The 27,585-nt window shown below is 46.3% G+C and overlaps 1 protein-coding gene across 1 annotated transcript in view; it reads left to right on the top strand.

Moving 5' to 3' along the window:
* The window catches only part of MCTS1 (MCTS1 re-initiation and release factor), a 139,425-nt gene that overhangs the window by 64,662 nt on the left and 47,178 nt on the right, over positions 1–27,585 (top strand). Inside the window, exons 3-5 of the mRNA XM_063937224.1 lie at positions 4,538–4,635; positions 19,881–20,014; positions 27,231–27,298. Coding sequence (XP_063793294.1) covers positions 4,538–4,635; positions 19,881–20,014; positions 27,231–27,298 — 300 coding nt within the window. The remainder of the gene's footprint in view (positions 1–4,537; positions 4,636–19,880; positions 20,015–27,230; positions 27,299–27,585) is intronic.

Below are 27,585 nucleotides of genomic sequence, written 5' to 3'. Positions count from 1 at the left end.
TATCCTGAAGTCGAGGATTCTCGCAACAGGTAATTCAAACAGTGTTCAGAGCAAGGAAACCTTCCTCAGCTCGCATTTATCACCGGATATGGCAAACCTATATTCATTGGTGCAGTGAACGGAAAATGGACCCTAGGTCTTTCATAGTTTCCAGGGTCTTAGCATTCCTTCAGGCAGGAATGGATAAAGGTTGGAAGGTGGCTTCTTTGAGAGTGCAAGTGTCAGCATTGACTGTATGGTTCCAAAAGAATATTGCCAACTTACAGGATGTGCATACTTTTTTCCAGGGAATGCTGCGCATTCAACCTCCTTTTGTTCCTCCTACAGTGCCTTGGGACTTCAGTCTAGTCCTGAAAGCCCTTCAAGTTGCCCCATCTTAAATGGTTGACAGCTAAAGTTCTCTTTCTACTGGCTATGGCGTCAGCCAGAAGAGTATCATATTTAGGGGCATTATCATGTCGTTCCCCCACTAATTATTTTTATTTTTTTTATCCAGATAAAGTAGTTCGCAGAACTAGATCTGGGTATTTTCCGAAGTTGGTGTCTAAATTCCACCTTAACAAAGAAATTGTAGTCCTGGCTTTCCAGGTACCGGGCCTTTCTGCTGGAGATGCATTTTTGGACGTGGTCCATGCCATCAGAAAGACAGATTCTCTACGGGTTTCCAAAGAGAGGATGGCCTGCTGATAAGCAGACACTGGCAAGATGGCTTCGGATGACTATTACAGAAGCATATTCTCAAGCTGATCTCCTGGATGGCGATGTGATCCAGTGTAGGGATTTGCAGAATGGTGTGCAGTGATCAGTCTTGTTGCATTTAAGATGAATTGAAGTGGTGATAGTTTGGTGAGGGGATGCTAGCTAGCAGAGGGCAATGTGGCTGGTGGTGCTCAAGACTGTGATATTGTCAGGAGAGAAGATAAGCTCTTTTACAGACATGTTAAACTTTGTTTAGTGATCGGGCATGCATGGTGTCCATTTTTGCGGACGATACTAAACTGTGTAAGGTTATAAATTCGGAAGGGCACTGTTGTGTCTCTTCAGAGCTTCTTATTTAAGCTGGAAGCATGGGCAGCAAAATGGGGAATGAGGTTCAATACAGACAAGTGTAAGGTAATGCACTTTGGTAGCAAGAACATAAATACCACCTACATACTAAATGGGGTTTAATTAGGGGCTTCTGTACTGGAAAAAGACTTGTGTTTACATAGATAACAAACTTAGTAGCAGTACCCAAAGCAGGATTGCAGCAAACAAGGTATTAGCATGCTTAAAGCAGGGAATTGATGTAAGGGATGAGAGTGTTATACTCCCATTATATAAATCGCTAGTGAGGCCACATCTTGAATACTGTGCACAATTTTGGGCACCATACTAAAAAAAGATATCCTGGAACTAGAAAAGGTTCAGAGGAGGACTTCCAAATTGATTAGGGGGATGGAGACGCTTTATTACGAGGAAAGGCTTGCTAGGCTAGGCATGTTTACACTGGAAAAAAGGAGATTAAGAGGGGACATGATTAATATTTAGAAATCTAAGGGGACAATCCACAGAGCTTGCGGGGGATTTGTTTTTGGTAATATCAACTCAGAGGACACGTGGACATCCTCTTAGGTTAGAGAGGAGATTTCGCACACAGAGGCAAAAAGGTTTCTTCACAGTAAGGACAATACGTGTTTGGAATTCCCTGCCAGATAGAGTAGTAATGGCAGACTCGGTCAGTACTTTTAAGAATGGGCTAGATAAATTCCTAATGGATAAGGATATACAGGGTTATGGTGGGTAGATCACGCACTACAGTTTAAAAAAAAAAATAATTTAGCAAAACGGCCGACTTTCACAACAGATAAATTAGTTCTAAAAATAATACAGCGTAGGTGACCACAAATAGATTGAACTTGATGGACAAATTTGTCTTTTTTTTCAACCTCAGAAACTATGTAAACTATGAAAGATAGCAGAGAAACCATTATTTACAGAAGATTGTTAAGAAAAAAAGTTTAGGGGAGAAATAGCAGAATTAGTGAATTAGTTCTCCAAGAGAAGAGATGTATAGTGAGAAAAGCAGAGTTCTGAGGACAGAGCCTTGTGCAATCCAGTAGATAGTGGGAGTGAAGCAGAAGATGTGCCAGAGGTAGACAAAAAAAGAGCAGTCTGATAGGGATGTAGTCATGTGACGGGCAGTCAGACTGACTGTCACATAACCGCTCCCTCACTATCCAGACGGTCTGCATGCCGACCAACAGGGACTTCACACCCATAGAGTGGGAATAGAATCCATGGTGACCGCAGGTCGCCACCGAACCTTGCAGCACTTACCCCCCCCCCCCTATCCGCCTGGAGCCCGGCGCCGGTCGCTGACAACCGGTCTTGCATACCACACCCCTCAGTGGCGTGTTGGGGCACAAACCATGATTGCGGAGAGGTGAGAGTACAGCAGATAGTTGTACACAAGTTGTTTGGAGGTAGAGGAGAAACGCAGGGCAGTAGTTGGAGAGATGGTTTCTAAGAATAGCATGTGTTTAAAGGAAAGTTGAAATGTGCTGTAGATAGAGAAGTTGACAAGGTGGCCATGCAGTGAGGGAGGAGAGAAGGTCAAGGGGGCATAGATGATATGAGTGCAGACACTTTCTTAAGTTGCAGGAGATATTAAACTGAGGCTGTATTGTGGAGAGTCGGAGGAAGTGGGTGGTATTTGGCATGAGGAAATGAAGTAGTTGGCAAAATCATGGGATGTGAGAGAGAAAAGGAATGGAGATGCAGGAGAGCAGAGAAGTGTGGAAAAGAAGCGAAGGTGTAGAAAGCTGGGTGGATGTGTTTGCTTGGCAAATGTAAGAGCAGTGTTCATACTTTCAGTTTAAATTTCTAGTGGGGGAAGTTGGCATAGGAGTGATATTTCCACCAGTAGTGCTCAGCACTGCATCTTGGAGTTATGGATTGTGGCAGATGGTATATGTTGACTGGAACTGCATTATTCAGGACCTAAGAGAGTGTGTTGTGGAGAAAGAGGAAGCTTTATCAGTTTAGGACAGTTGAGCTGTACAAGAGCATAGTTTTAGGTGGAATGAGAAGTGGGTTGAATAAAAAGTGTTTAGGTGTCATTGTGTGTGTGAGAACTGTTTCCAAAGGGAGAGTTGGAGGGGGGAGCAGAAGCAAGGGAAGACACTACAATGGGTGGGAGATTAAACCAAAGGAGGTATTAAGTGAAAGAAGTTTAATTACAGCAGAGACGATGGAATTGTCAATGGAAACATTGAAGTCACCTAGTTTGAGAGTAGGCAGGTGAAAAGATGGATAATAAGTGATCTGGAAGCAAAGTTGCTATGGAATCTAGACTTGGGGAAAATAAATTACAACAACAGAAAGAAGAGATGGATAGCGTGGATCTCAAATTAAGATCTGAAGGATTCAGGGGGTATAACTCAGAAGTTGTAATTTGGGGGAAAGTAGAATGCCTGCTTTACCACCAATTCTGTCTGTTTCTGGGCCTGGGAGAGTCCAGAGGAAAGACCTGCAGGCGATGTAGTATCAGAAGGGGTAAGCCAGGTGTCTGTAATGGCGATGATATTGAGAGATTTAGAAATAAATTGATCACGCATGGATGCATAATTCACCTTTGTTACTGCCCAAATGAAATGTATACTGTTATTTCCGTACCATAGGCACAGAAACTGCCTATGCCTAGTCTAGCCATAAAACAATATCATTGTCTGTTTTGAAGGAAACTCAGAACACTCAGGGAAACCCAAGCAAACACTGGGAGAACATAAAACTTCTGCTGCTAATACTCTGGTCACAGTGGCGCACAAAGCTCAAGTGTGGCAAGGCTGCCACCATACATTTTAGTGGGGAGATCTAGAATGAACCAACCAAAACTGCATTACAATATATGTGCAGTACAACAACTTTTACAGTGCAATCACTAATAGACTCACTTGTAATGAAAGCTGCTGAAAACAATGTTATATTTGCCTCTAAATTAAAGAAGTTGCCATCTTCACATGTCTTGTTTTAGCCATGGAATGGAAGGCTTTCAGTACTCCAGCTATTGTCTTATTAAACATCATGGAAGATGATTTTTGCCACTATATATGGTGGTGTGTTTTTGCTAAGTAATTTTTGAAACGGGGTCAACCAATTGTCTTTGGGGGTTTTTCAGTTAACCCCGATTTATTTTATTTTTTTTCTCCTAGAAAAAAGTGTTGATAGTGTAATTTTTGACCGATGGTCATCATCGGGGCTATTCAAGTTAAAGCCCCCTCGTTCTTCTTTTTTTTATTTATTTCTTTCTTTCTTTCTATTCGGGAGAAAAATGTCCAGTTTTCGTGCGATAACACATGGGATCTGGGATAAGTATCCATACTCATGCGTTATTGCAGGTTAAGGGCTGGGCGCACAAAGCATAATCCCTGATAAATGTCAGGTATTGGGTCTATTAAATACCCCCATTATCTTGATATTTTACTAATAAACAAAAATATGTTTCTAACTTACCGTAGGTTGCACCGTAATTCAGTGTCTTTTCTTTCTCTCTCAGCCATGAACACATAGAAATTTTAACTGTAAATGGTGAGCTACTGTTCTTCAGACAAAGGGAAGGTCCATTCTACCCAACACTGAGACTGCTCCACAAATGTAAGTTTGCAGCACCACTTTCTCTCTCCAGATGGCTTTTGTTCTGTAAACAAAACCTTTTTCATAGAATAGCCCCAGGGGGGTTACTTACTAACTCTGCATTTGTTCTGTGTCCCACAGCAACCTGACAGTAATTTAGGTTTGATTGTTCTTATGAGGTAATGTAGAACTATTGCTTAGTTTTACTTCACATTGTTGCTTTTGTTAGTAAGTAACTTGATTTTTGCTTTTATTAACTGGTTTCTAGGTTTATCTGATTGATCATTGTCACAGTGTCACCTACCCTTTCTCTTATTTATAAACAAAAAGAGCCACTTCGCCATCTGGCTAAAATGTGGCGCTGCCACCTATGAGGGATGAGTGCATATAACTTGCTTTGTGAATGTCTTTGCTGGGAGGTTAGGTTTAGGCAGGAGAAGGGGGGTGAGTGCAGGGCTGGGAAGGTTAGGGATCGGGGAGGGAGGGTTAGGGTTAGGCACATAGAAGCGGAGGTTAGGGTGAGGCATCAAGCTGGGAGGGTTAGGCTTAGGTACCAAGCGGGGAGAGTTAGGTTAGGGGGCTTACTGGTGGCCTGTTGCGACTATGATGGATGGGATTCCGCTGTCGCTATACTGACGGCCAGCATCCCATCCATAGGACTCTGTTAGTGACAGGGCAGTGAACATTCTACACTGTGAACTAAATATAACAGTGGTTAAGGAGCCCAGAATCTGTGTGTTTGCTTCCACTATAAGGCTACATTACAGCAGCACAGAAATATAGTATCATTTGGAGAAATCGAGTGACCACAAGTCAGTCAGAAGTAGATGCTGATCGTTGTCATCATCGGTACATATTTAGCACCAGACGTTGGACACCCTCAAAAGGTGCAGCCTTTGTTGTAGTATGCATGTGCACATATTCGCCCTTACCATTACACTAACAATACTGCATGTTGCCGCTCCAAAGGTCCATACACACTAGACGACGTCGCTATATGAGCGATGTCATCTAGAGTTTCCCCTGCCAGGCTGGGAAGTCGGCGGCCGCCGGAACACTGAGCGATGTCACTGAGCGATATGAGCGGTAACATCACGCAGCCGCCGGACGTACATGCAGTTCCTAGACGATGGTCCAGATCGAGCTTGCATGCACTGCCGACATCGACGACTGTTGCCGACCCGCGGGGCAGCGCATCGGTCGTCGCTGGTAGCATACACACTGGCCGACAAAATGAGCAACGTCGCTCAGGAAGGGGGAACATGAGCGAAGTCTGTATGGGCCTTTAGCATAAGGAGGTGTGACTGCATCGGAATCTACACAAGCAAGGAAGAGTTTTTATATCCAGTGCAAAAAAAAAACCCAAAAAACTCGAATTGTGCCAAAGAAACACGTTTACACCCAACTTTACATCAGCCCTTTAACATGAAATAAACTATTGCAATTCTTACTGGTGTTTCCTTAAGCCAGAACGTTGACCATGGAGGTCTTTAATGTAATATTATATTCTTAGGTTGAATCTTTGTACAGGCTTGGGCAGTGTCACCTGTACGAAATCGCAAATATGATTGCCCAGGTAGACTAAAAGGTTATATTTCTCTGACGTCCTAGTGGATGCTGGGACTCCGTAAGGACCATGGGGGAATAGCGGCTCCGCAGGAGACAGGGCACAAGAATAAAAGCTTTAGGATCAGGTGGTGTGCACTGGCTCCTCCCCCTATGACCCTCCTCCAAGCCTCAGTTAGATTTTTGTGCCCGAACGAGAAGGGTGCAGTCTAGGTGGCTCTCCTGAGCTGCTTAGAATAAAAGTTTAATTTAGGTTTTTTTTTTATTTTCAGTGAGTCCTGCTGGCAACAGGCTCACTGCATCGTGGGACTAAGGGGAGAAGAAGCGAACTCGCCTGCGTGCAGAGTGGATTGGGCTTCTTAGGCTACTGGACATTAGCTCCAGAGGGACGATCACAGGTACAGCCTGGATGGGTCACCGGAGCCGCGCCGCCGTCCCCCTTACAGAGCCAGAAGAGACGAAGAGGTCCGGTGAAATCGGCGGCAGAAGACAATCCTGTCTTCAGACTAAGGTAGCGCACAGCACCGCAGCTGTGCGCCATTGCTCTCAGCACACTTCACACTCCGGTCACTGAGGGTGCAGGGCGCTTGGGGGGGAGCGCCCTGAGACGCAATATAAATGATAATACCTTAGGTGGCAAAAGAATACATCACATATAGCTCCTGGGCTATATGGATGTATTTTAACCCCTGCCATTTTTACACAAAAAAGCGGGAGATAAGGACGTCGTGAAGGGGCGGAGCCTATCTCCTCAGCACACAAGCGCCATTTTCCCTCACAGTTCCGCTGGAAGGACGGCTCCCTGACTCTCCCCTGCAGTCCTGCTTCAGAATTAGGGTAAAAAAGAGAAGGGGGGGCACTATTGGCAGCAAATGACAATATAAACAGCAGCTATAAGGGAATAACACTTATATAAGGTTATCCCTGTGTATATATATATATATATATATATATATATATATATATATATATATATATATATATATATATATATATATATATATATATATATATATATATATATATATATATATATATATATATATATATATATATATATATATATAGCGCTGGGTGTGTGCTGGCAGACTCTCCCTCTGTCTCTCCAAAGGGCTCGTGGGGTCCTGTCCTCTATCAGAGCATTCCCGGTGTGTGTGCTGTGTGTCGGTACGTGTGTGTCGACATGTATGAGGAGGAAAATGATGTGGAGGCGGAGCAATTGCCTGCGTTAGTGATGTCACCCCCTAGGGAGTCGACACCTGACTGGATGATCGTGTTCAAACAATTAAGTGATAATGTCAACACTTTGCAAAAAACTGTTGACGACATGAGACAGCCGGCAAATCAATTAGTGCCTGTTCAGGCGTCTCAGACACCGTCAGGGGCCCTAAAACGCCCGTTACCTCAGTGGGTCGACACAGACCCAGACACAGATACGGAGTCTAGTGTCGACGGTGATGAGTCGAACGTAATGTCCAGTAGGGCCACACGTTACATGATCACGGCAATGAAGGAAGCATTGCACATTTCTGACACTACAAATACCACTAAGAAGGGTATTATGTGGGGGGTGAAAAAACTACCAATAGTTTTTCCTGAGTCAGATGAATTGAATGAGGTATGTGATAAAGCGTGGGTTTCTCCCGACAAAAAACTGCTAATTTCTAATAAATTATTGGCACTATATCCTTTCCCATCAGAGGTTAGGACACGTTGGGAAACACACCCTAGGGTAGATAAGGCGCTCACACGTTTATCTAAACAAGTAGCGTTACCGTCTCCTGATACGGCCACCCTCAAAGAACCAGCTGATAGAAGGCTGGAAAATATCCTAAAAAGTATATACACACATACTGGTGTTATACTGCGACCAGCAATCGCTTCAGCCTGGATGTGCAGTGCTGGAGTCGCGTGGTCGGATTCCCTGACTGAAAATATTGATACCCTGGATAGGGACAATATATTGTTAACTATAGAGCATTTGAAGGATGCATTACTATATATGCGTGATGCACAGAGGGATATTTGCACCCTGGCATCAAGAGTAAGTGCTATGTCCATCTCTGCCAGAAGAACGTTATGGACGCGTCAGTGGTCAGGGGATGCGGATTCTAAACGACATATGGAAGTATTGCCGTATAAAGGGGAGGAGTTATTTGGGGCTGGTCTTTCGGACCTGGTGGCCACGGCAACGACTGGAAAGTCCACCTTCTTACCCCAGGTCACTTCACATCAACAGAAAAAGACACCGTCTTTTCAAACTCAGTCCTTTCGTTCCCATAAATACAAGCGAGCAAAAGGCCATTCCTTTCTGCCCCGGGGCAGAGGAAGGGGAAAAAGACTGCACCATGCAGCCGCTTCCCAGGATCAGAAGCCTTCCCCTGCTTCTGCCAAGTCTTCAGCATGACGCTGGGGCTTTACAAGACTCAGGCTTGGTGGGGGCCCGTCTCAAGAATTTCAACGCGCAGTGGGCTCACTCGCAAGTGGATCCCTGGATTCTACAGGTAGTATCGCAGGGGTACAAACTGGAATTCGAGGCGTTTCCCCCTCGCCGGTTCCTGAAGTCTGCTCTGCCAAAGTCTCCCTCCGACAGGGAGGCAGTTCTGGAAGCCATTCACAAGCTGTATTCCCAGCAGGTGATAATCAAGGTACCCCTCCTACAACAAGGAAAGGGGTATTATTCCACGCTGTTTGTGGTACCGAAGCCGGACGGCTCGGTGAGACCAATTTTAAATCTGAAATCCTTGAACACTTACATAAAAAGGTTCAAATTCAAGATGGAATCACTCAGAGCGGTGATAGCGAACCTGGAAGAAGGGGACTATATGGTGTCTCTGGACATCAAAGATGCTTATCTCCACGTCCCAATCTACCCTTCTCACCAAGGGTATCTCAGGTTTGTAGTACAAGACTGTCATTATCAGTTTCAGACGCTGCCGTTTGGGTTGTCCACGGCACCTCGGGTCTTTACCAAGGTAATGGCCGAAATGATGATTCTTCTTCGAAGAAAAGGCGTATTAATTATCCCTTACTTGGACGATCTCCTGATAAGGGCAAGGTCCAGGGAACAGTTAGAAGTCGGAGTAGCACTATCTCAGATAGTGTTACGTCAGCACGGGTGGATCCTAAATATTCCAAAATCGCAGCTGATTCCAATGACACGTCTTCTGTTCCTAGGAATGATTCTGGACACAGTCCAGAAGAAGGTTTTTCTCCCGGAGGAGAAGGCCAAGGAGTTATCCGAGCTAGTCAGGAACCTCCTAAAACCAGCCCAGGTGTCAGTGCATCAGTGCACGAGGGTCCTGGGAAAAATGGTGGCTTCTTACGAAGCAATTCCATTCGGAAGATTCCATGCAAGAACGTTTCAGTGGGATCTACTGGACAAATGGTCCGGTTCGCATCTTCAGATGCAGCAGCGGATAACCCTGTCACCAAAGACAAGGGTGTCTCTTCTGTGGTGGTTGCAGAGTGCTCATCTTCTAGAGGGCCGCAGATTCGGCATTCAGGATTGGATCCTGGTGACCACGGATGCAAGCCTGAGAGGCTGGGGAGCAGTCACACAGGGAAAAAAACTTCCAGGGCTTGTGGTCAAGCATGGATACATCTCTTCATATAAACAATCTGGAACTACGGGCCATTTACAATGCCCTAAGTCAAGCGAAACCCCTGCTTCAGGGTCAGGCGGTATTGATCCAATCGGACAACATCACGTCAGTCGCCCACGTAAACAGACAGGGCGGCACGAGAAGCAGGAGGGCAATGGCAGAGGCTGCAAGGATTCTTCGCTGGCCGGAAAATCATGTGATAGCTCTGTCAGCAGTGTTCATTCCGGGAGTGGACAACTGGGAAGCAGACTTCCTCAGCAGACACGACCTTCACCCGGGAGAGTGGGGACTTCACCCAGAAGTCTTCCACCTGATTGTAAACCGTTGGGAAAAACCAAAGGTGGACATGATGGCGTCACGTCTAAACAAAAAATTAGACAGATATTGCGCCAGGTCAAGGGACCCTCAGGCAATAGCGGTGGACGCTCTGGTGACACCGTGGGTGTACCAGTCAGTGTATGTGTTCCCTCCTCTGCCTCTCATACCAAAAGTACTGAGAATCATAAGAAGGAGAGGAGTAAGAACGATACTCGTGGTTCCGGATTGGCCAAGAAGGACTTGGTACCCGGAACTTCAGGAGATGCTCACGGAAGACCCGTGGCCTCTACCTCTAAGAAAGGACCTGCTCCAGCAGGGGCCTTGTCTGTTCCAAGACTTACCGCGGCTGCGTTTGACGGCATGGCGGTTGAACGCCGGATCCTGAAGGAAAAAGGCATTCCAGATGAAGTCATCCCTACCCTGGTCAAAGCCAGGAAGGATGTAACCGCAAAACATTATCACCGCATTTGGCGAAAATATGTTGCGTGGTGTGAGGCCAAGAAGGCCCCTACAGAGGAATTTCAACTGGGTCGTTTCCTCCATTTCCTGCAAACAGGACTGTCTATGGGCCTAAAATTAGGGTCCATTAAGGTTCAAATTTCGGCCCTGTCGATTTTCTTCCAGAAAGAACTGGCTTCAGTACCTGAAGTTCAGACATTTGTAAAAGGGGTACTGCATATACAACCTCCTTTTGTGCCTCCAGTGGCACCTTGGGATCTCAATGTTGTTTTGAGGTTCCTTAAGTCACATTGGTTTGAACCACTCACCACTGTGGACTTAAAATATCTCACATGGAAGGTGACGATGCTGTTAGCCCTGGCTTCAGCCAGGCGTGTGTCAGAATTGGCGGCTTTATCATATAAAAGCCCTTACTTAATTTTTCATTCTGACAGGGCAGAATTGAGGACTCGTCCTCAATTTCTCCCTAAGGTGGTTTCTGCTTTTCACATGAACCAACCTATTGTGGTGCCTGCGGCTACTAGGGACTTGGAGGACTCCAAGTTACTTGACGTTGTCAGGGCCCTGAAAATATATTTTTCCAGGACGGCTGGAGTCAGAAAGTCTGACTCGCTGTTTATCCTGTATGCACCCAACAAGCTGGGTGCTCCTGCTTCTAAGCAGACTATTGCTCGTTGGATTTGTAGTACAATTCAGCTTGCACATTCTGTGGCAGGCCTGCCACAGCCTAAATCTGTAAAAGCCCATTCCACAAGGAAGGTGGGCTCATCTTGGGCGGCTGCCCGAGGGGTCTCGGCTTTACAACTTTGCCGAGCAGCTACTTGGTCAGGGGCAAACACGTTTGCTAAATTCTACAAATTTGATACCCTGGCTGAGGAGGACCTGGAGTTCTCTCATTCGGTGCTGCAGAGTCATCCGCACTCTCCCGCCCGTTTGGGAGCTTTGGTATAATCCCCATGGTCCTTACGGAGTCCCAGCATCCACTAGGACGTCAGAGAAAATAAGATTTTACTTACCGATAAATCTATTTCTCATAGTCCGTAGTGGATGCTGGGCGCCCATCCCAAGTGCGGATTGTCTGCAATACTTGTACATAGTTATTGTTAACAAAATCGGGTTATTGTTGTTGTGAGCCATCTTTTCAGAGGCTCCTTCGTTGTTATCATACTGTTAACTGGGTTCAGATCACGAGTTGTACGGTGTGATTGGTGTGGCTGGTATGAGTCTTACCCGGGATTCAATATCCTTCCTTATTATGTACGCTCGTCCGGGCACAGTATCCTAACTGAGGCTTGGAGGAGGGTCATAGGGGGAGGAGCCAGTGCACACCACCTGATCCTAAAGCTTTTATTCTTGTGCCCTGTCTCCTGCGGAGCCGCTATTCCCCCATGGTCCTTACGGAGTCCCAGCATCCACTACGGACTATGAGAAATAGATTTATCGGTAAGTAAAATCTTATTTTCTTTTTTCTTAAAAAAAATAAAAAAATAAAATAGATTTGCACATGTGCTGCCCAAGGAAATTGTTCTTTCCCGATTCTTAATTGTCTAGCACAGACCTAACCAACCTGTTGTGAAACTACAATTCCCTGTATGCCCTGCCACAGTTTTGCTATTAGGAAATGCTAAAACTGTGGTAGGGCATGCTAGGATGTGGTTTAGTTTCATAACAGCTGGTAAGATGCAGGTTGGCCAGGCCTGGTCCAGCAGGTTCCATGAAGCTGGTTTTAAATCCCTGTTGATGGTATACAGGGTTCGGACCATTTTACACAGAACTGCTCTCTTTCCAATGTACTTGAGATTTGGAAATGGTGAGCTACACTTTGTGACATCTTTTGGGATTGTCATTTGGTAAATAACCTTCTGAGAAAGGTAATGAAGACCACGAGAAGTGACTGAGCCTCTCCGTGTTATCCCTGGTATCCTGAAGGATTATTAGATGACGTGTAATGGATAATTCAAGTAACTGAAGGCTATTTTCCTCTTTTCATTTACATTGGAAGACTTGATAAGCGAATGTATGCATTTAATGAAAGAACATGGGTACAGACTGGAACCTAACACATTGGATGTCCAAGAAAGCCTTTTTTCCTATACATCATGCCAGGCTATTGGTTACCTGTTAGTATCAGATACCTGCTAGTTTAGAAAGTGAGTACTCTGATTCTAAAAGCAGTGGAAGGCAAAAGTATATACACTCTGGTGGTCTTGATATGGGTTATTTGGGACCAGGACATGCAAGTGCATTTTGCCATCCTGGGCTGGTCCTCCTCTTCAGTAGAGTGTATAATATCACACGTGCTGCAAAGAGGATTCAGCCCGGAGCATTCAGCTCTGGAAATGTCCGGTGGCCCTCCAGGCAGATGTGCACTCCTCCAGGAATCCCACAAGTTGTTCACAGGTGCCATCGGCACAGCAACTGTGCAGCTCCTTGTCCTTGCACCCTAGGAGGCGGCACAGGTGACACCACCCTCAGTGTATGGCCCTGATGTAGAGCTTTCAGAAACATCTACATTCTGTATATTATGGAAGTTCTGAAGTTTTAAGATGGAATCCTTGAAATTTATCTTTTAAAGCCCAATTGTGCTTTTGCTCATTAGTCCTTTAGGCTGCTTATAAACATATGCCAATTTAGTACTACTGGAACTACATTTAGTTCAAATGGAAGTGGATGTTACGCATTATAAGTATGGAGCTCATTATCTGCGCTCACAGTTAAAAAAATAAAAAAAATTAAAACCGCATTAGCAGCCATTCTTGGGAAGGAGGATGCAGAAAGCATTCTTTGCCTTTCATAATCTGCTGCGGTTGTGACATTATCTCCGTTTAGTTGGATGATAACTCTGCCGTCCAGTATGGAACCACATTCAGCAAGAAAGGATGGCTTCCAAAACACTAGCTCAAATACCTGACCTAGGGGATAATTAAGTTCCAAAGTCTAAACTGAGTGTCTAACATAGATACATCATTCTGATGCAGATAAAAGCCACACAGGCCAGATTTAGTATAGCTTTAGTCTTTATTTAAATATCCCTACAGAATTTTTCTGCCTTTGTGGGAGTCTATTCTGCCTCTCTTCTACCCTTTCGTTATTATTCATATATGTCCAAAAGCTGCTACTCAAGGTTCAGTGCATGCCTTATTCTAGCACTACTTTTGCATTATAGAATGCTATTCTGGGCCTTCATAGCATAATGTGCAGCAGCATAATCCTGCCCAAAACCACATTTTTACATTATCAGAAATAAAGAAGTAAATGTGACTTGGCTGCACTACTGCATTCTGGCTGGTCCGACAATGCCTTCAGTTGTCAAACAGAATATCCTCACTCCTGCTGGCGCATTCCTTGCCACATCACACCCACCATGTTATGGGTTGAAAGATAGTACACCCTAATTCGGATAGAGGATCTTCTGCTCAGCCAAATCCAGGTATTGCAGGAGTCACCGGATTGGGGAGTGCAGGTAAGTGAGAGATTTTTATGAAAACTGCATAATTCCATCCACAACTGTGTTTTTTATAATCTTTTCTCTAACGTCCTAGTGGATGCTGGGGACTCCGTCAGGACCATGGGGAATAGCGGCTCCGCAGGAGACAGGGCACAAAAGCAAGCTTTTAGGATCACATGGTGTGTACTGGCTCCTCCCCCTATGACCCTCCTCCAAGCCTCAGTTAGGTTAAGTTAGGTTTTTGTGCCCGTCCGAGAGGGTGCAATCTAGGTGGCTCTCCTAAAGAGCTGTTTAGAAAAGTTTTTTTTTTTTTAGGTTTCAATCTCAGTGATTCCTGCTGGCAACAGGATCACTGCATCGAGGGACTTAGGGGAGAGATTTCCAACTCACCTGCGTGCAGGATGGATTGGAGTCTTAGGCTACTGGACACTTAGCTCCAGAGGGAGTCGGAACACAGGTCAGCCTGGGGTTCGTCCCGGAGCCGCGCCGCCGATCCCCCTTACAGACGCTGAAGAGACGGCAGAACGGAGGTCCGGAAAACAGGCGGCAGAAGACTCCACAGTCTTCATGAAGGTAGCGCACAGCACTGCAGCTGTGCGCCATTGTTGTCACACGGCTCACTGACTCAGTCACGGAGGGTGCAGGGCGCTGCTGGGGGCGCCCTGGGCAGCAATATAATTACCTTTAGTGGCAAAATAAATACATCACATATAGCCATTAAGGCTATATGTATGTATTTTAACCCAGGCCAGTTTATTAAAAACCGGGAGAAGAAGCCCGCCGGAAAAGGGGCGGAGCTTATTCTCCTCAGCACTCAGCGCCATTTTCCTGCTCAGCTCCGCTGGTGAGGAAGGCTCCCAGGACTCTCCCCTGCACTGCACTACAGAAACAGGGTAGCAAAGAGAAGGGGGGCATAAATTGGCGATATTTATATATTAAGAGCGCATATATAGTAAACAACACCTTCTAGGGTTGTTTATATACATTTATAGCGCTTTTGGTGTGTGCTGGCAAACTCTCCCTCTGTCTCCCCAAAGGGCTAGTGGGTCCTGTCCTCTATCAGAGCATTCCCTATGTGTGTGCTGTATGTCGGTACGTGTGTGTCGACATGTATGAGGAAAATATTGGTGAGGAGGCGGAGCAAATTGCCTGTAATGGTGATGTCACTCTCTAGGGAGTCGACACCGGAATGGATGGCTTATTTATGGAAATTACGTGACAATGTCAACACGCTGCAAGCCGGTTGACGACATGAGAGGGCCGGCGAACAAATTAGTATCTGTCCAGGCGTCTCAAACACCGTCAGGGGCTGTAAAATGCCCATTTACCTCAGTCGGTCGACACAGACCCAGACACGGACACTGATTTCTGTGTCGACGGTGAAGAAACAAACGTATTTTCTTTTAGGGCCACACGTTAAGGGCAATGAAGGAGGTGTTACATATTTCTGATACTCCAAGTACCACAAAAAAGGGTATTATGTGTGAGGTGAAAAAACTACCTGTAGTTTTTCCTGAATCAGATAAATTAAATGAAGTGTGTGATGATGCGTGGGTTTCCCCCGATAGAAAATTATTGGCGGTATACCCTTTCCCGCCAGAAGTTAAGGCGCGGTGGGAAACACCCCTCAGGGTGGATAAGGCGCTCACACGCTTATCAGAACAAGTGGCGGTACCATCTACGGATAGGGCCGTACTTAAGGAGCCAGCTGATAGGAGGCTGAAAAATATCCTAAAAAGTATACACACACATGCTGGTGTTATACTGCGACCAGCGATCGCCTCAGCCTGGATGTGCAGAGCTGAGGTGGCTTGGTCGGATTCCCTGACTAAAAATATTGATACCTTTGACTGGGACAGTATTTTATTGACTATAGAGCATTTAAAGGATGCATTTCTATATATGCGAGATGCGCAGAGGGATATTTGCACTCTGGCATCAAGAGTAAATGCGATGTCCATATCTGCAAGAAGATGTTTATGGACACGACAGTGGTCAGGTGATGCAGATTCCAAACGGCACAAAGATGTATTGCCGTATAAAGGGGAGGAGTTATTTGGGGTCGGTCCATGGGACCTGGTGGCCAGGGCAACTGCTGGAAAATCCACCGTTTTTTATCCTAAGTCACATCTCTGCAGAAAAAGACACCGTCTTTTCAGCCTCAGTCCTTTCGTCCCTATAAGAGTCATATCTGCCCAGGGATAGAGGAAAGGGAAGAAGACTGCAGCAGGCAGCCCATTCCCAGGAACAGAAGCCCTCCACCGCTTCTACCAAGTTCTCAGCATGACGCTGGGACCGTACAGGACCCCTGGATCCTACAAGTAGTATCCAAGGGGTACAGATTGGAATGTCGAGAGGTTTCCCCCCTCGCAGGTTCCTGTAGTCTGCTGTACCAATGTCTCCCTCCGACAGGGAGGCAGTATTGAAAACAATTCACAAGCTGTATTCCCAGCAGGTGATAATAAAATTACCCCTCCGACAACAAGGAAAGGGGTATTACTCCACACTATATGGTGGTACTGAAGGCTAGGTGAGACCTATTCTAAATCTGAAAAATTTGAACACTTACAAGGGTTCAAATCCAGATAGTCACTCAGAGCAGTGATAGCAAAGAACAAGGGGACTATATGGTGTCCCGGGACATCAGGGATGCTTACCTCCATGTCCCAAAATTTGCCTTTTCTCACCAAGGGTACCTCAAGTTCGTGGTACAGAACTGTCACTATCAGTTTCAAGACGATGCCGTTGGATTGTCCAAGGCACCCCGGGGTCCTTACCAAGGTAATGACCGAAAGGAGGATTCGTCTTCAAAGAAAATGGACGACCTCCTGATAAGAACAAGGTCCAGAGAACAGTTGGAGGTCGGAGTAGCACTATCTCAAGTAGTTCTACGACAGCACGGGTGGATTCTAAATATTCCAAAACCGCAGTTGTTCCGACGACACGTCTGCTGGTCCTAGGGATGATTTTGGACACAGTCCAGGAAAAGGTGTTTCTCCCAGAGGAGAAAGCCAGGGAGTTATCCGAGCTAATCGGGATCCTCCTAAAACCAGGAAAAGTGTCAGTGCATCATTGCACAAGAGTCCTGGTAAAAAATGGTGGCTTATTACGAAGCGCTTCCATTCGGCAGATTTCACGCAAGAACTCTTCAGTGGGATCTGCTGGACAAATGGTCCGGATCGCATCTTCAGATGCATCAGCGGATAACCCTATATCCAAGGACAAGGGTGTCTCTCCTGTGGTGATTACAGAGTGCTCATCTTCTAGAGGGCCGCAGATTCGGCATTCAGGATTGGATGCTCGTGACCACGGAGGCCAGCCTGAGAGGCTGGGGAGCAGTCACACAAGGAGTGTGATCAAGTCTGGAGAATTCTCTCCACATAAATATACTGGAGCTAAGAGCAAATTTATAATGCTCTAAGCTTAGCAAGACCTCTGCTTCAAGGTCAGCCGGTATTGATCCAGTGGGATAACATCACGGCAGTCGCCCACGTAAACAGAAAGGGCGGCACAAGAAGCAGGAGGGCAGTGGCAAAACTGCAAGGATTTTTCGCTAGGCGGAAAATCATGTGATAGCACTGTCAGCAGTGTTCATTCCGGGAGTGGACGACTGGGAAGCAGACTTCCTCAGCAGGCACGACCTCCACCCGGGAGAGTGGGAACTTCATCGGGAAGTTTTCCGCATGATTGGGAACCGTTGGGAAAGACCAAAGGTGGACATGATGGCGTCCCGCCCGAACAAAAAATGGGACAGGTATTGCGCCAGGTCACGAGACCTTCAGGCGATAGCTGTGGACGTCCTGGTAACACCGTGGGTGTAACAGTCGGTGTATGTGCTCCCTTCTCTGCTTCTCATAACCAAGGTATTGAGAATTAAAAGACATAGAGGAGTAAGAACTATACTCGTGGCTCCGGATTGGCCACGAGGGACTTGGTAACCGGAACTTCAAGAGATGCTCACAGAGGACTAATGGCCTCGGGAGCTAAGAAGGGATTTGCTTTCAGCAAGTACCATGTCTGTTCCAAGAGGAACCGTGGCATCGGCCTTTAAGAAAGGACCTGCTCCAGCAGGGACCTTGTCTGTTCCAAGACTTACCGCGACTGCGTTTGACGGCATGGCGGTTTGAACGCCGGATCCTAAGGGAAAAGGCATTCCGGAAGAGGTCATACCTACCCTGGTCAAAGCCAGGAAGGAGGTGACCGCACAACGTTATCACCACATGTGGTAAAAATATGTTGCGTGGGTGAGGCCAGGAAGGCCCCACGAAAAAATTTCAACTAGGTCGATTTCTGCACTTCCTGCAAACAGGAGTGTCTATGAGCCTCAAATTGGGGTCCATTAAGGTTCAAGTTTCGGCCCTATAGATTTTCTTCCAAAAAGAATTGGCTTCAGTTCCTGAAGTCCAGACGTTTGTCAAGGGAGTATTGCATATACAGCCCTTGTGTGCCTCCAGTGGCACCGTGGGATCTCAACGTAGTGTTGGGATTCCTCAAATCATATTGGTTTGAACCACTCAAATCTGTGGATTTGAAATATCTCACATGGAAAGTGACCATGCTGTTGGCCCTGGCCTCGGCCAGGCGATTGTCAAAATTGGCGGCTTTGTCTTACAAAAGCCCATATTTGATTTTCCATTCGGACAGGGCAGAACTGCGGACTCGTCCCAAGTTTCTTCCTAAGGTAGTGTCAGCGTTTCACCTGAAACAACCTATTGTGGTGCCTGCGGCTACTAGGGACTTGGAGGACTCCAAGTTGCTAGACGTTGTCAGGGCCCTGAAAATATATATATATATATTTCCAGGACGGCTGGAGTCAGAAAGTCTGACTTGCTGTTTATATTGTAGGCACCCAAAAAGCTGGGTGCTCCTGCTTCTAAGCAGACTATTGCTCGTTGGATTTGTAGTACAATTCAGCTTGCACATTCTGTGGCAGGCCTGCCACAGCCAAAATATGTAAATGCCCATTCCACAAGGAAGGTGGGCTCATCTTGGGCGGCTGCCCGAGGGGCTCGGCTTTACAACTTTGCCGAGCAGCTACTTGGTCAGGGGCAAACACGTTTGCTAAATTCTACAAATTTGATACCCTGGCTGAGGAGGACCTGGAGTTCTCTCATTCGGTGCTGCAGAGTCATCCGCACTCTCCCGCCCGTTTGGGAGCTTTGGTATAATCCCCATGGTCCTGACGGAGTCCCCAGCATCCACTAGGACGTTAGAGAAAATAAGATTTTACTTACCGATAAATCTATTTCTCATAGTCCGTAGTGGATGCTGGGCGCCCATCCCAAGTGCGGATTGTCTGCATTACTTGTACATAGTTATTGTTACAAAAAAAAAAAAATCGGGTTATTATTGTTGTGAGCCATCTTTTTTAGAGGCTACTTCATTGTTATCATACTGTTAACTGGGTTCAAATCACAAGTTGTACGGTGTGATTGGTGTGGCTGGTATGAGTCTTACCCGGGATTCAAGATCCTTCCTTATTGTGTACGCTCGTCCGGGCACAGTACCTAACTGAGGCTTGGAGGAGGGTCATAGGGGGAGGAGCCAGTACACACCATGTGATCCTAAAAGCTTGCTTTTGTGCCCTGTCTCCTGCGGAGCCGCTATTCCCCATGGTCCTGACGGAGTCCCCAGCATCCACTACGGACTATGAGAAATAGATTTATCGGTAAGTAAAATCTTATTTTTATTTTGCCACTTGCCTTTATGTTTAATTGATATTGTAGTTTCTTACAGAGACTGTTATGTTTAAGTTCATTGTTGTCTGTGATTTTTTTTTTATTTTTTTTTCTTGATCGAATTCATTCTATAGCATTATTTCTACAGTTCAATGGTTTTTATTCTAAACTTCTTTCTTTCTTTTCTCCTAGATCCTTTTATCCTCCCACATCAGCAAGTTGATAAAGGAGCCATAAAGTTTGTCCTAAGTGGAGCAAATATCATGTGCCCAGGTTTAACATCTCCTGGAGCGAAGCTTTACCCTGCAGCAGCCGATACTGTAGTTGTATCCTTTCACGATTATGGGAAAACATGAGTGACACAGCTCACCGGTTGAAGTAGTAAACTCTCTTTATTTGTGTTTAGCACATTTGTATATATGAGAAATGGATTAATTACAGTTTGGAGGGAATGTTTTTGTTTCTTGTGCTGTGCATTGATTCTCCTGCTGCTTGGTAGCAGCTTACAATGTCAAGATATGGGGCTTACGTTGTCAAATGACCCGGGTAGGACCAGTCGCACTGCCCCATTACATGACTTGCTCTTGTTTCCAACCCAGGTCACAACCTTTTTTTAATTTTTTTAATTTCTCTGACGTCCTAGTGGATGCTGGGTACTCCGTAAGGACCATGGGGAATAGACGGGCTCCGCAGGAGACTGGACACTTCTTTAAAGAAAAGATTAGGTACTACATCTGGTGTGCACTGGCTCCTCCCTCTATGCCCCTCCTCCAGACCTCAGTTAGAATCTGTGCCCAGCCTGAGCTGGATGCACTTAGTGGGCTCTCCTGAGTTCACTAAAAAGAAAAGTATTTGTTAGGTTTTTTTATTTTCAGTGAGATCTGCTGGCAACAGACTCACTGCTACGTGGGACTTAGGGGAGAGAAGCAAACCTACCTGCTTGCAGCTAGCTTGTGCTTCTAGGCTACTGGACACCATTAGCTCCAGAGGGATCGAACACAGGGCCCGACCTCGATCGTCCGCGCCCAGAGCCGCGCCGCCATCCCCCTTGCAGAGCCAGAAGACGGAAGAAACCGGAGGAAATCGGCGGCTGAAGACTCCGGTCTTCAATAAGGTAGCGCACAGCACTGCAGCTGTGCGCCATTGCTCCCACAGCACACCACACGCTCCGGTCACTGGTGGGTGCAGGGCGCTGGGGGGGGCGCCCTGGGCTGCAATTAATATACCTTTTGGCACAAAAAAGCACATAATACAGTGTTTAACACTGTATATGTGCAGAAACCCCCGCCATTAACGTTATAAAAAGCGGGAGAAGCCCACCGCTGAAGGGGCGGGGCTATCTCCCTCAGCACAGCCAGCGCCATTTTCTCTTCACAGCTCCGCTGGAACGACGCTCCCCAGGCTCTCCCCTGCAGTATACACTACAGAAAGGGTAAAAAAGAGAGGGAGGGCACATAAATTTAGGCGCAAATTGTGATATAAGCAGCTATAAGTGGGAAATTCACTTTGTGTATAGTGTATATCCCTCTGTTATATAGCGCTCTGGTGTGTGCTGGCATACTCTCTCTCTGTCTCCCCAAAGGACTTTGTGGGGTCCTGTCCTCAGTCAGAGCATTCCCTGTGTGTGTGTGCGGTGTGTCGGTACGGCTGTGTCGACATGTTTGATGAGGACGCTTACGTGGAGGCGGAGCAGGTGCCGATAAGTGTGATGTCGCCCCCTGCGGGGCCGACACCTGAGTGGATGGATATGTGTAAGGTGTTAACCGACAGTGTCAACTCCTTGCATAAAAGGTTCGATGACGCAGCTTTGGGACAGCCGGCATCTCAGCCCACGCCTGCCCAGGCATCTCAGAGGCCGTCAGGGGCTCAAAAACGCCCGCTACCTCAGATGGCAGACACAGATGTCGACACGGAGTCTGACTCCAGTGTCGACGAGGATGAGACAAATATACAATCCACTAGGGCCATCCGATGCATGATTACGGCAATGAAAAATGTGTTGCACATTTCTGACATTAACCCGGTTACCACAAAAAAGGGTATTCTGTTTGGGGAGAAAAAGCAGCCAGTGACTTTTCCCCCATCTGATGAGTTAAATGAATTGTGTGAAGAAGCATGGGGTTCCCCAGATAAGAAGCTAGTGATTTCTAAGCGGTTACTAATGGCGTACCCTTTCCCGCCAACGGATAGGTTACGCTGGGAGACATCCCCTAAGGTGGACAAGGCGCTCACACGCTTATCAAAAAAGGTGGCACTGCCTTCTCAGGATACGGCCGTCTTAAAGGAGCCTGCAGATAGAAAGCAGGAGGCTATCCTGAAGTCTGTGTATACACATTCAGGTACTATACTGAGACCTGCTATTGCTTCAGCATGGATGTGTAGTGCTGCAGCAGCGTGGTCTGATTCCCTGTCTGATAACATTGATTCCCTTGACAGGGACACTATATTGCTAACCATAGAGCATATTAAAGACGTAGTCTGGCATCTAGAATTAATGCAATGTCCATTTCTGCCTGGAGAGTATTATGGACTCGGCAGTGGACAGGTGATGCTGATTCTAAAAGGCACATGGAAATTTTGCCTTATAAGGGTGAGGAATTGTTTGGGGACGGTCTTTCGGACCTCGTATCCACAGCAACAGCTGGGAAGTCGACTTTTTTACCTCAGGTTTCCTCACAGCCTAAGAAAGCACCGTATTATCAAGTACAGTCATTTCGGCCTCAGAAAGGCAAACGGGTTAGAGGCGCGTCCTTTCTGCCCAGAGGCAGGGGTAGAGGGAAAAAGCTGCACCATACAGCCAGTTCCCAAGAACAAAAATCCTCCCCTGCTTCCACTAAGTCCACCGCATGACGCTGGGGCTCCACATGCGGAGCCAGGTGCGGTGGGGGCCCGTCTCTGGAACTTCAGCGACCAGTGGGTTCGCTCACAGGTGGATCTCTGGGTTCTACAAGTGGTATCTCAGGGATACAAGCTGGAGTTCGAGACGTCTCCCCCTTACCTCAAATCAGCCTTGCCAGCTACTCCCCAGGACAGGGAGGTAGTACTGGCGGCAATTCACAAGCTGTATCTCCAGCAGGTGATAATCAAAGTTCCCCTCCTTCAACAGGGACGGGGTTACTATTCCACGATGTTTGTGGTACCGAAACCAGACGGTTCGGTGAGACCCATTCTATATTTGAAATCCTTGAACACTTATATAAGGAAGTTCAAGTTCAAAATGGAATCGCTCAGGGCGGTTATTGCAAGCCTGGAAGAGGGGGATTACATGGTATCACTGGACATCAAGGATGCTTACCTACATGTCCCCATTTACCCACCTCACCAGGTGTACCTCCGTTTTGTGGTACAGGACTGCCATTACCAATTCCAGACGTTGCCGTTTGGTCTGTCCACGGCACCGAGGGTATTTACCAAAGTAATGGCCGAAATTATGATACTCCTTCGAAAGAAGGGAGTTATAATTATCCCGTACTTGGACGATCTCCTTATAAAGGCGAGGTCCATGGAGCAGTTGTTGGTCGGAGTAGCACTATCTCAGGAAGTGCTACAACAGCACGGCTGGATTCTGAATATCCCAAAGTCGCAGCTGGTTCCTACGACGCGTCTGCTGTTCCTGGGTATGATTCTGGACACCGAACAGAAGAAGGTGTTTCTCCCGGAGGAGAAGGCCAAGGAGTTGTCATCTCTGGTCAGAGACCTCCTGAAACCAAAACAGGTGTCGGTGCATCACTGCACGCGAGTCCTGGGAAAGATGGTAGCTTCTTACGAGGCAATTCCATTCGGCAGGTTCCATGCAAGGATCTTTCAGTGGGATCTGTTAGACAAGTGGTCCGGATCGCATCTTCAGATGCATCGGCTAATCACCCTGTCCCCGAGGGCCAGGGTGTCTCTGCTGTGGTGGCTGCAGAGTACTCATCTTCTCGAGGGCCGCAGATTCGGCATACAGGACTGGGTCCTGGTGATGCAAGCCTCCGAGGTTGGGGGGCAGTCACTCAGGGAAGAAACTTCCAAGGACAATGGTCGAGTCAGGAGGCTTCCCTACACATAAATATTCTGGAACTAAGGGCCATTTACAATGCCCTAAGTCAATCAAAACCCCTGCTTCAAAACCAGCCGGTGCTGATTCAGTCAGACAACATCACGACGGTCGCCCATGTAAACCGACAGGGCGACACAAGAAGCAGGATGGCCATGGCAGAAGCCACAAGGATTCTCCGATGGGCGGAAAATCATGTGATAGCACTGTCAGCAGTGTTCATTCCGGGAGTAGACAACTGGGAAGCAGACTTCCTTAGCAGGCACGACCTCCGCCCGGGAGAGTGGGGACTTCATCCAGAAGTCTTCCAGCTGATTGTAAATCGTTGGGTAAGGCCACAGGTGGACATGATGGCGTCCCGCCTCAACAAAAAGCTAAAAAGATATTGCGCCAGGTCAAGGGACCCTCAGGCGATAGCTGTGGACGCTCTAGTGACACCGTGGGTGTACCAGTCGGTTTATGTGTTCCCTCCTCTTCCTCTTATACCAAAGGTACTGAGGATAATAAGAAAGAGAGGAGTAAGAACTATACTCATCGTTCCGGATTGGCCAAGAAGGACTTGGTACCCGGAACTACAAGAAATGATCTCAGAGGACCCTTGGCCTCTGCCTCTCAGACAGGACCTGCTACAGCAGGGGCCCTGTCTGTTCCAAGACATACCGCGGCTGCGTTTGACGGCATGGCGGTTGAACGCCGGATCCTGATGGAAAAGGGCATTCCGGTTGAAGTCATTGCTACGCTGATAAAAGCTAGGAAGGATGTGACAGCAAAACATTATCACCGCATATGGCGAAAATATGTTGCTTGGTGTGAGGCTATGAAGGCCCCAACAGAAGAATTTCAGCTGGGTCGATTTCTGCACTTCCTACAGTCAGGAGTGACTATGGGCCTAAAATTGGGATCCATTAAAGTCCAGATTTCGGCCCTGTCTATTTTCTTTCAAAAAGAACTGGCTTCACTGCCTGAAGTTCAGACGTTTGTTAAGGGAGTGCTACATATTCAGCCCCCTTTTGTGCCTCCAGTGGCACCTTGGGATCTCAACGTTGTGTTGGATTTCCTAAAATCACATTGGTTTGAGCCACTTCAGACCGTGGAGTTGAAATATCTCACGTGGAAAGTGGTCATGCTTTTGGCCTTGGCTTCGGCTAGGCGTGTGTCAGAATTGGCGGCTTTGTCATGTAAAAGCCCCTATCTGATCTTCCATATGGACAGGGCAGAATTGAGGACTCGTCCCCAATTTCTCCCTAAGGTGGTATCAGCGTTTCATTTGAACCAACCTATTGTGGTGCCTGCGGCTACTCGGGACTTGGAGGCTTCCAAGTTGCTGGATGTAGTCCGGGCCCTGAAAATCTATGTTTCCAGGACGGCTAGAGTCAGAAAAACTGACTCGCTGTTTATCCTGCATGCACCCAACAAGCTGGGTGCTCCTGCTTCTAAGCAGACTATTGCTCGCTGGATCTGTAGCACGATTCAACTTGCACATTCTGCGGCTGGACTGCCGCATCCTAAATCAGTCAAAGCCCATTCCACGAGGAAGGTGGGCTCTTCTTGGGCGGCTGCCCGAGGGGTCTCGGCTTTACAACTTTGCCGAGCTGCTACCTGCTCGGGATCAAACACGTTTGCAAAATTCTACAAGTTTGATACTCTGGCTGAGGAGGACCTTGAGTTTGCTCATTCGGTGCTGCAGTGTCATCCGCACTCTCCCGCCCGTTTGGGAGCTTTGGTATAATCCCCATGGTCCTTACGGAGTACCCAGCATCCACTAGGACGTCAGAGAAAATAAGATTTTACTCACCGGTAAATCTATTTCTCGTAGTCCGTAGTGGATGCTGGGAGCCCGTCCCAAGTGTGGAATTCTGCAATACTTGTATATAGTTATTGCTTAACTATAGGGTTTTTTGTTCTGAGCCATCAGTTTAATGAGGCTCAGTTGTTGTTCATACTGTTAACTGGGTATAGTTATCACGAGTTGTACGGTGTGATTGGTGTGGCTGGTATGAGTCTTACCCTGGATTCCAAATCCTTTCCTTGTAATGTCAGCTCTTCCGGGCACAGTTTCCCTAACTGAGGTCTGGAGGAGGGGCATAGAGGGAGGAGCCAGTGCACACCAGATGTAGTACCTAATCTTTTCTTTAAAGAAGTGCCCAGTCTCCTGCGGAGCCCGTCTATTCCCCATGGTCCTTACGGAGTACCCAGCATCCACTACGGACTACGAGAAATAGATTTACCGGTGAGTAAAATCTTATTTTTTTCTTTTTTTTTTCTTTTTTGGGTACCTTTTCATTCCGAGCCGCAACTCAGGTTAACCTGTTAATTACCCAGGTCGTAGAGGTGGCGTAAAAGGGGTATTATAGAGATAACTATTAAAAATAGACTGAATGTTATTTTGCTAAATTAATATTTAGGCACCAATTATGCATTGGTTATTTAAAAGAAATGGAAAAAAATAAAAATAAAGAGATGATCCCGCTCCTCCAAGAGAGTAACCAGCGCCAATTACCAATAAATCTGTGCAATGTGATATTCTGACCTGGGCACACCATAACATAGACACCCTGGTAATATTGTAATGTGTGCCATCCTTTGCCTGATCAGAATGCGGCTAAAAAACAAGCAAACACATGCAGGCTGCCCCCACGGTAAATAGCCCCGTGCTCAATAACTGATTTGGTGGAGGTTGGGGCAATGTGTACAGCTTTAAAAAATAAAATTAAAATCCAGTACACCTTCGTAGCTATTAGCTGCTTGGTAACGCTAGTTCTGATAGAGCTAGAAGCGCAAGTATGTCTGTGGCTGTCGAACAATGCTAGGGCATACTGTCTTAGGAGATAAAACTCCCATGACACTTTATGATCAAAAATTGAATAATGTAAAAAAAAATCAAAACAAAATCTAGCTAAACGATGATTTAGGTAATCTCATTAGACTGGAGTACTGATGATTAATGGGGGCTATTGACTGTGTAGAGAGCCCAAAACTAGGTATACAACTCTTTAGTATGGAAATATAGAAATTAGTTATTCGTTTAAAAAAAAAAAAAAAAAAAAATGTACAAATCTGTTTGATCATTGTAATCTAGACCTCTTGTGGATATGTCTGGGGTTAAACCGAAACAGTCTTCAGCATACTATTATATAAGACAAGCCAAACAATGATGGAAGTTGCTCTGGGGCTGTCACTGGTGCATAGAGTGAGGTTATTCAATACGGTCTATGGATTTATGGTGCGGCCATAAGTAAATTCATTCGTTTAAAAAAACAAACAAAAAACATTGACAGACTGCAGTAGTGAATCTACCCCTTCACATTTTTTATTTCATTCTGTTTTGAAGCTTTGCATTGCATCATACCTTCAACAGCAATCTCAAGCCACATGTATTCCATATTCTGTTAATGCTATTATTATTTTTTAATGATATATTCTTAATGTATTTATTTCAAGTAAGATGTAGGAAATGTGCTGGTGCTCCTACTGCTTTTTGTTGTGTCCTTAATGTCTGCAAACAGGCAATAATGGCAGAGGGGAAGCAGCATGCTCTTTGTGTTGGCGTCATGAAGATGTCTGCATTTGATATGTAAGTTTTGCAGAACATCCTCTTACCATTAATTACTTGTGCTGTAGGTTATTGTGGATACTTATTGCCAAGAACTAAGATTTCCCTTATTTGCATACAAACAAAGCAAAGGCTATTTTGTCCCGTCAATACTGATGAAACCTAGGTAGTAGGTATTTTCAAATACCTAATGAATGTGATCTATATACCTATCCAGCAGATATGGTGGCTATACACAGTGTATAGCCCACAATATCTGGGTCCCTCCCCTGGGGAGGAGACATGTCATAGTTCTTCCCCAGTGAAGG

The sequence above is a fragment of the Pseudophryne corroboree genome, chromosome 8 (assembly GCF_028390025.1).
Source record: "Pseudophryne corroboree isolate aPseCor3 chromosome 8, aPseCor3.hap2, whole genome shotgun sequence".
Lineage (NCBI taxonomy): Eukaryota > Metazoa > Chordata > Amphibia > Anura > Myobatrachidae > Pseudophryne > Pseudophryne corroboree.
Note: the sequence above shows the minus strand (reverse complement) of the source record. Positions and strands in the feature narration are given on the sequence as shown.